This window comes from Anomaloglossus baeobatrachus, chromosome 5, assembly GCF_048569485.1.
Source record: "Anomaloglossus baeobatrachus isolate aAnoBae1 chromosome 5, aAnoBae1.hap1, whole genome shotgun sequence".
In the NCBI taxonomy this organism is placed as follows: domain Eukaryota; kingdom Metazoa; phylum Chordata; class Amphibia; order Anura; family Aromobatidae; genus Anomaloglossus; species Anomaloglossus baeobatrachus.
Window position 1 is genome coordinate 251,014,539 of NC_134357.1, and position 9,855 is coordinate 251,024,393.

The following is a 9,855-nucleotide window of genomic DNA, read 5'->3' on the forward strand; positions in this document are numbered from 1 at the left end:
TTTTCAGAGTTCCAGTAATCCAGAAAAAGAAGGCGGCAGCTCACAAGGTAAGTGGCTAAAAAACTTTATTCTGATATCGCAGACAAGCTCAGGAACAGTGGGGGGAGGACGGAGTGCAGGGACGGGGAGCGGACGACAGCCTGTTTTGCGCTGTGAGTAGCGCTTTGACAAGTCCTCCTCAGGACTTGTCAAAGCGCTACTCACAGCGCGAAACAGGCTGTTGTCCACTCGGTCAGGCACCACTCGGTCAGGCACCATCAGCCCAGGAACTTATGACGCCCAGAAAACAGCTGATTGCTCCAGAACTGTGAGTACGGCTCCTCTGCCTGGCAACCTAGGCTGCAGTGCCCGACTTTTCTCTTTGATAATTCTACAATTTTCAGAGTCATGAAAATAAAGAAAACTCTTTGAGTGAGAAGGTGTGTCCAAACTTTTGGTTTATACTGTATGTGTTTCTATAAAGGCATGACAATGTCAATTATATGCAAAGCTGAAAAAATGGAAGCAAAACTTCTCAATTTATTCAGTATCGAGTATGGGTATCATGCAAAGAAAGACATGTACTTACTCATTAAAGATATTAATGGTTGTCTGAGGAATGTTCTGCCACTCTGAATGTACTTGACCACATAAATCATCAAGATCTGCTGATGGCCGCTTCATTTGCAAATGCAAACCAATGACGTCCTAGATGTGCTCGAAGTGAGATAAGTCTGGTGATGCTGCAGGCCATTATAACACATTTAGGAAATAGACTGATAACAGTAGCATGAGCAACATATAGCCTGGTTTTGTCATGTTGAAAAACAGCTGTTGAGACACTTTCATATTTCCATGTGAAGACCTCTTCATGGTGTTCCCCATTGTGGTCTCCAGACCAATCTGTAGCTATCATTGCATCCAATAATTTTTGACTATTTTTAGCGTCTTTTATGTATTGTGGGAATTAGAGATTAAATTTAAAGCAGACCTGTCATCAGAATATTGCAGCATTAACTGATAGCATGTGAGTAAGGTGCCTTTAATCCATATGAAATCCATACCTTGCGTGTAGAATTTTGTCATCTTAGAAAAATCCAGCATGAAGTTTTAGCTGCAGGTAAAGTGGGTGCGAACTGCATTTCCAGCTCTCCTGCCTTTCTTCCATTTCCCCACCATTCACCGATCTCAAGGCTCCGATAAATAGGTCAATCTTATCTGTTACCTGCCTACCCAGCCCAAAACTTTGTTTAGGCGCTGTCTTTGTCCTAAGGATGTCTCCTCAGAGGTGGCAGTGCATGGGCACATCAATAGTCCAACTTTCGCAACATTATCAAAAACGTATTGCTTTTAATACTTTGCGAAAACAACCCCAGGGATATGACATTGTATACGCAAAATACCAGGCTATGGAGGTTACTGAGACAGTGACCTGTCCATCAGAGGCCAGTAGCAGGCGGGGAAAAGGAGAAAAGGGGGAGAAGCTGTAAAATTGAAGTTGAAGCGCCTGCTGCTACACATGCGACTAAAATGTCAACATTGGATTCCTCTAAGATGTCAAAATAAAATTCTACAAGATTGGATGTATGGATTTAACCTTTGTCCGGCTGAATAGGTACAATTGTAACTCTTCTGTTTTAATATTGCAATACTTTTTTTTTTCCAAAAGCCGTAGAGGGCTGAAATTTCGTAAAATCTCTGCAGTTTTGGTCCTGAATATATTGGCCAAATTTCAATAAAATATCTCCACCCCCTTCCGAGATAAGGGGTCGCTGTTAACATTGTAAAATTATGCAGCCTGACGAAGGTTAAGGACTAAAGGCTTCTTGCTCTCATGCCATTAGTTAACACTAGAAGTCCCAGAGAGGGGTCATTTAACAGTTCTACCTTTGGAACCCAGAGACGGGTCGAATGACCTGAAGGATTTTAGCTAACATCCTATAATCACCGTCTTTTGTTCTGTAATTAAGGCCATTACCATCGCACCACAGGAGGTTGTTGTTTCCCATTGAGTTTAGCCATTTAGTTTCTAGTTAGTTCTATTCAGTTTGTACTAAGGGTCATTTGACCCTCCTTCGGGACTTCAGCAGGGAGCTCGAAATTTCTGGGACTTCTAGTGTTAAGGTTTTAAAATCCCGATGACAGGTTTGCTTTAAAGCCTATTCCACTACAGATATAAATTTAACTGACACCTCTAGAAGCTAAAGGGTTAAGGAGAAGTAACATGTGATTGGCTAAACCGATGCTGTATATATATGTTAGAAGTTAGCTCAAGGACAGATATTGCAGAACCTTTGAGGAAACATGTTGGCTTACCTTCTCTGCTTGGCATGCCTCCTGTGTGTCAGAGATATAGGGGCACAGAAAGACACAGGTGAGACAGAAAACCCTTACCTGGCTCTAAGCAATCAAGCTTCATAGTTTTTGTTTCCCTTTTCTTGAGTCACCTTTCATTAATGTTTTTTTTTTCTCTTTTAATTTTATAAAGCTCATATTTCAGTGGAACTCACCATTATGAATGACCTTTATGGAGAGAACTTTAAATATTCCACTATTGTGTCTGTGAAGAAAGGATCCACTCTTCTTGAGGTCATGCAGCAGGCACAAGCACTTGATCCTGAAAACTTCAGGTGAGATATAGCAGAGGTGAAGGTTGATGAAGTGGTCTTTGTGAACTGACCAGATGTGGAGTTCCCAGCGGTTCTAAAATAGAAATGTAGCTGAGCTAAGGGACAGATGGACCTTGGACCCGTTCAGAAAAGCAGCTTGAGAGGGTCTGTGGTGGGCTGAAATCTTATTACATCATTTGTGGTGAAACCAGCACAATGGTTTCTAAAAAGAAGTCTGACTACTGTTTAACCCATGTCTTTCTAGACTGTAAGATACATAGAGCCCCTTATTATTGTCTGATTGAAAATGTAAACCCACAGAGACCATCTCAACCACTAATGTAGATTGCTCTATTAACTGACAAGCATTTTATGAAGGTTATATGTGGCATCAGACTCTAAAAAAATCAAAAACTTTTAAATTTGCCATCATCATGCTTTTAATCACCAGAGTCCCTTGCAACCTTTATAGTGTCATTTTGACAGCTAGTCAGTCATGCTCACCGCTGGGTGATGGTACTTGCTGCGAGCTGAAAGTGGACCCACTGGACTACAGGGGAACCCCGGGTCTACCCAAACGTCGGGTAAAAGACTGGGACTGTGGCAGCTGACCTCCAGGACAGGGGCAGCCACAGAAGCATGCAGAACAGAGTCTCAAGTATAGATGGGGACCACCAGGGTGGCTGAAGGCAGGAAGGACAGGCAGTGTCAAGCACAGCAGGGCAGGACCAACAGGCAGAGTCTAAGTACAGGCAGAATGGGAAGGCCGAGTCTATAGTACAAACAGAGCAGGCATAGTCCAGCTATGGGCAGGACAGGACTGGAACCAGATACCAACAGGCAGGATGCGCTGGTAACCAGGTACGGGCTGGACAGGCTGAACCCAAGTGCCAACAGGCAAGATGGGCTGGAAACCAGGTACGGACAGGACAGGCTGGACCCAGGAGCCAACAGGCTGAACGGGCTGGGAACCAGGTATGGACAGGACTGGCTGGACCCAGGAGCCAACAGGCTGAATGGCCTGGGAACCAGATACGGAATGGGACAAGATGGGACCAGATGGTACAGGACAGGACAGGTGATCTGACAACTGACTAGACAGAGTGAAGTGACTAACAGGAACTATGGTGTTGAGTAGGCCACTCCCCTAGTGGGAGATATACCCAGATATGCCCTAAATACCCAGTGCCTTTCAGCAATAGGCTGGGACACACTTCTTGGGAATGGTGTGATGGCCCTTTAAGAGAAGGACAGCAGAGCGTGAACTCCCTAGGAGCACTCCCAGAGATGCTGTGATGCACGCCCAGACTCTGGGAGGAAGCGGAGGAGAAACCACATGGAGGAGGGACAGAAATGCCAGGCAGCGTGGAGGGACCCCGCCACGGCGGCGGTGAGTAATAGCATGTCCCTGTATGAGAGCAAGGAGCACGGGGACGCAGTGTTACATAGTCACTTTCTATCACTATTTGAGTCTGATTTTTAAGAGTTATTAAACCTTTTTGAGAGAACCAGTTATAGACTGTTAACATCCCAGTCAGAGAATTCATCAATAGGACATGCTTGTTCCTCTCTCTCAACCTTGATCTTTGGCTTGTCTTGGTAAAGACTTGTTCCACAAAGATGTTTTTCATTAAATCTAAGGGGTTTGCTCCAGATACACCATGTGAAGAATTATTGGGCAAGTTGTATTTTAGAGGATTTTTTTAATTATTGATCAACAACTATGTTCTCAATCAACCCAAAAGACTCATAAATATCAAAGCTTAATATTTTTGGAATATCCATTGGACCCCAAAGCAAGTTTTTTTTCAGCATATTTCCAAAGGATTGATAGTAGGTAGCTGTCTAGTTCAATAGTTTTTTAGCTTGGGTACTCCCTTCTCTTTCAGTGCATTGCGGGACGTGGCGTTGATAACACGTGCCATAGCAAAGTGCTTGGGTTCCCATGGACTGGTATTTAGGAGCAGCTAACTGAAGGTTAATAGTACATGAAATATATTTGGATTTTCCCTTCTCAAACACATTTTTACAGATATTGCAGTTATGTTTAATTTAAGGATTTAATGGTCTGTCATCTTTTCGAAAACCTGGACTTGACTAACAACTTGTTGTTGTTAAATATATGTGGATCCTCATTATCTCTAACTTTATAAAAAAAAAACTTGTATAAAGCAACAATGGAAAAAAATAATGTAAAACATCATGTGAAAAGCATTATTTAAAGAGTTGTTCACATTATGTATCTTCAGGAGTAGAATGTTTCCCTGCCTCCCACCTCCCGCTTGCCGAGGAGCAGTGTGCTCCTGATTGATTGATAGTTCAGACACATGACAGCATTGGAGGCGCACAATGACATTGAAGCTGACTGGATACAGCAATCCAGCTAGTTTGAGAGTAGCACTTACAAGCTCTTTAGGAAATAACTTGTAAGCACTCTGCTTCTTGCCTAGGAGAACTTGGTAATCTAAATAAAAAAAACAACTAATACCTTCGTTCTTCAGAACAGAAAGGATTTACAATAAGAAGTAAATTACAAAGTTGCCTGGTTTTACAAGTACATTTATGATGTTGAGAAAACTCCTTTATGCTATCCACTCTTGATACTATAAACCTTACATAATGAATACAAAAGTGTTTAAGGCTGTTTATCCAGCACACTGATTGACCCTGACTTGAGCCACCTAAACTCCATTTCACTTATTGTCTAAGGATAAACAGTATTATAATGATACAAGGCAATGTTCTTATTAGATACAAATATACAGAAAATACATAAATATGTTATATTCAATAGCAAAGCTTTACTATCTTATAGTACTGCTGCAAAAATTGCAAAATTACAAAAATTTGTATTTATGTGGGTAATATCACTTTAAAGTGCAACATTAGATAAAGTGCACAACCACAGGAAAAAAGCCAGGTGTGGTTCCTCTGATTTTGATACACTGCCAAGATAAGTGTATGGCTATAGCTATATGCTTTATCTGAACTGGGTATCACAATATGGGGGGACCCTACGACTATTTATTTATTTTTATACCACGATAGACGCGCAAAGCGTCTGTGATTGGAGCAGTCAGCTGACACGCTTACACTGAGGGTGGGGGTGGCATCTGACTGCAACCAATCACAGACGCCGGTGGGTTGGGGAAATCAGTACATATGCAGTGAAGGTTAATGCGCTGCCCTGGAAGTGAATGAGTGGCCTGGAAGAAGTTACAGCTGCTGCAGAGCCTCGGTAAGTTCAGCGCACTTTCTCTTATCACCCTATCCTTTATACCACCATTTTTAATTGCCAGATTCTGGTCCCCATAGACTTATATGGGGACCAGAATCCGGTTTGCAATCGGATTTTAAAATCCAGATAACAGGACCTGCCGCTCCCAGTTATCTGCGAGTCCGCCCATTGCCACTTGCCATTATTAGGAACACATACGCGAGTACTAGACAGTACTCGTTATGGCAGAGAGAGGGGGGGAGCCAGCACTGCCTGAGAATGGCATACAAAAGAATATTTTTTAGTGTAAATTCACAATTATTCCAACTGTACTATAATGCAAATTGAGATTTTTAGCAAATGATTGATCAATAATTTGAGCCGCCCCTGCCAACGTCAAGGCAAATCTCCATGTGGGGTTCCTACCTATATTTATATTGTCAATGTGTCATACGGCTAACTAATTAGAGATTTGCCTTGACGATGTCAGGGGCGGCTCAAATTGATCAATCATTTGCTAAAAATCTCAATTTGCATTATTGTACAGTTGGAATAATTGTGAATGTCCACAAAAAATGTATTTTTTGCATACCATTCTCAGGCACTGCTGCCCCCCCCCCCTTTGTAGTACTCATTATGTGTATAGCAAGTACGAATAGTTAGGTACTCGCTCAACTCTGATGGTGTTCAGTCAACAATGACTGTCATTATTATCTATATCTACAAGCAGAGTTCGATGGGCGCTGGTACAAATTTGTAACCTGGGCCCCCCCTTTTGTTGGTCAGATGTATGTATATGTAGGTATACATTTAGCATTCTAAATCCTATAAAGACATACGAGTTGTCCCCCACCCTGCTCTAATGTCCCTCATCCTGGGCTCCTTCCTTGTAAATATGGCCCCCATCCTGGTATATAGTATATGCCCCCCATTCTGGTAAGTATGTACCCCATCCTGACATATATGTCACCCATCTTAGTATATATGTTCCCCATTCTTGCCCACATACTTGTGTATATATATATATATATATATATATATATATATATATAACCCCATCCTGGTAAAAATGTCCCCATCCTAGTATATATGTTCCCCATTCTTGCCCACATACTTGTATATATATAACCCCATCCTGGTAAAAATGTCACCATCCTAGTATATATGTTCCCCATTCTTGCCCCCATACTGATGTATATATAACATCATCCTGGTACAGATGTCCCCATCCTGGTATATATGTCCCAATCCTGGGCCCCTCCTGGTATATACTGTCCCCCACCTGGTGTCTACTGTCCCCCTCCTGGTGTCATCCTGGTATATACTGTCCCCCTTTTGGTATCTAATGCCCCACTCCTGGTGTATAATGTCCCACTATTAGGCTCCTCCTGGTATATACTTTACTTCTCCTGGTACGTACTGTCCCCTTCCTGGTATCTACTGTCCCCCTCCTGGTATATCTGTTCCCATCCTGGGAAATATGTCTCCGTCCTGTCTAATGCAAAAAACAACGGCATTGTACTCACCATTCCTGGTTTCTACATCATGCAGCGTTCTCCTATGTAGCCAGCGCACAGTGGTCGGCAATTTTCATCAGTGTCGGTGCTATTGCAACACATGAGTTATTGCCATGTGCCAACCTCACTCACTGGGACACATATGAAAGCTGCTGGCTTCTGTTTGGCTGGCAGCATGTATTGCAGTTCAGGGACCCGACAGATCCCTGCACCATGATGCATTTCAGCTAGATGTGCAACTTCGGATGCACATCCAGCTGAAGCAGGGGCTGGGGCCTGCAAGCCCCCTGCACCCCTGGCCCGGTCGCATGTGCAATCCCTATGACCACGATCATACTGCCCCTGTCTATAAGGCCTGTTTCACACGTCAGTGATTCTGGTACGTTTGTGCTTTTTTTTTAAACGTACCAGAATCACTGACATACGCAGACCCATTATAATGAATGGGTCTGCTCACACATCAGTGATTTTTCACTGCCCGTGTCTCCGTGCGGCGTACCGGCGTGTCCGTGATTGCCGCACGGGGACATTTCCATCTTTTCTGGCATCACTGATGTCCCACGGACCACACAGTGGTGTGATCCGTGAGACACGTGCCAGAAAAAAACGTGCTTTTAAAATAAAAATCATTTTTACTCACCCGGCTCCAGCGATCTCCTCTGCAGTCCGTCCTCCCTGCTGCTTTTGAGCCGGCTCATTACTGTCGCGCATATTCATGATGCACGACACAGCCGACCCGGGAGCAGCTGCTGCGGGGGTCAGCGTCGGCCGGATGCTGCACCGCGGGAGCGATCAGCACCATGGAGAGCGGGAGCGCGCACAGGTGAGTTAATCTCTAAGTGCAATCACGGACCACGGAGAATGGAGCCCGGATTGCACTTAGACAACCCACGTGTGCCGTGATTCATGGCACACGCAGGGACATGTGCGTGTTTTACACGGCAGTGAAAAACGTCAGTGTTTGTCACTGACGTGTGAAACGGGCCTAAGATAGTTTTTTTAGATATACATTAGAGTATTGATATTGTGATTAGTAAATTATTTCTAGGACGCTTGGAGAGCTGGTTTTCTTTCCAATCAGAACAAAATAGTAATACTGTTGGGATTATGGTTTGATATTTAAAACTAAAAATTTTTTACTTCTCCAGTTTTCAGACAGAGACTTATAATTGGGGAGCTTTTGTGATATCAATTAACCATCTTGTAGGAAGCACAAATGACAAGACATACTGGCAGTTTTTCAGTGATGTCACCCCATTAAGTGAAGGTTAGTAATATGAATATGGTTGAATATCTATCTATCTATCTATCTATCTATCTATCTATCTATCTATCTATCTATATCTATCTCACAACTTTTGCTACACCTGAATTTTACTAAGAATCAGGTTTTGTGGCCCCAGCCTGTTGCAAGTGTTACCATGCTGGGCCAATATATTTGTTACAGATAGTGCATTGTATATTGGAACATGGTGTAATTTGGTGTTTTTTTTGCAGGTGTCAGCTCATACAAGCCAAGCGACAAGGAGCACATTCTGGCAATCTTTAGCAAATACTGAATATATTCTTTTCCTATTTACCTCAATTACAATTTATATTTTTCTCAATGCACGCTTGATTTGATTTTGGCTAAAGACAAGAGTGCCCTGCAGAGGACATATAATATCCTAAATGGATGAAGCTTTTAGCAGTATAACCAGTGTATATTCATGTTGTAATAAATATAAGGTTGTAAGTAAAATATATGGACTATTATAAGTGTCTATAATGTTAGTATACAGTTATGGACTGGCCCACTATGGAACAGGTAAATTCCTGGTGGGCTCCTACGGAGGAGTAGGCCCTTTACCACCCAGTATGAGCAGTATTTGTACCAATATAATTTAATTCACTGTGTACAAATGCTGAAAGCAGCATCTCATAATTTATTCAAAACACTACCTAGCTTATTATTATATAGAAGCACAGGTACATTTGGGAAAGATTGTAGTGTAATATTTACATGTATCTGAACAGTGGGCCACCAGAGTCAATGTTATCAAAGGACCCTTGCCAACCCAGTCTGATACTGAGTGGCTATACATATTTATTTGTGAGCTTATTGAGACTGTGTAATAATATATCCTTCGCTCTTACCTATGAGTAATACCTTTGAGTAACACGTGGCAGAATACATATCAGTTCTGCAAGATGGGGTAGAAATATACTTGTAATCTGCACCATAATTATATGATGAAGAGGGAAAAGTTCTGCCCAGCGCAAGAAGGAGAAATACGTCAGTAAATTTCCAGGTGCTTTATTCTGCTTGGTTTCCAATAAAAACGATCATATAAACATATGAACAGTTAAGACATGATCCTCCATGGATATTGACACAACAGCGACGCGTTTCGGCTACTGGAGTGTAGCCTTCGTCAAGTGGCTTTATTATGTGAACTGAGTCCTCTTTATACCCATACATGAAAAAGTCCTCCAAACAAACAGGTGCAGGTTCCTGCTGAAATCCTCAGAGTTAACCCATGATGGATCCACT

General features: G+C 42.5%; 1 protein-coding gene across 1 annotated transcript in view; it reads left to right on the forward strand.

The window, feature by feature from the left end:
• Positions 1–9,080, forward strand: part of LOC142309906 (cobalamin binding intrinsic factor-like) — a 205,493-nt gene extending 196,413 nt beyond the window's left edge. Inside the window, 3 exon segments of the mRNA XM_075347368.1 lie at positions 2,468–2,609; positions 8,471–8,589; positions 8,820–9,080. Of these exon segments, the coding sequence (XP_075203483.1) occupies positions 2,468–2,609; positions 8,471–8,589; positions 8,820–8,881 (323 nt within the window). The 3' untranslated portion in view covers positions 8,882–9,080.
• The last annotated feature ends 775 nt before the right edge of the window (positions 9,081–9,855 follow it).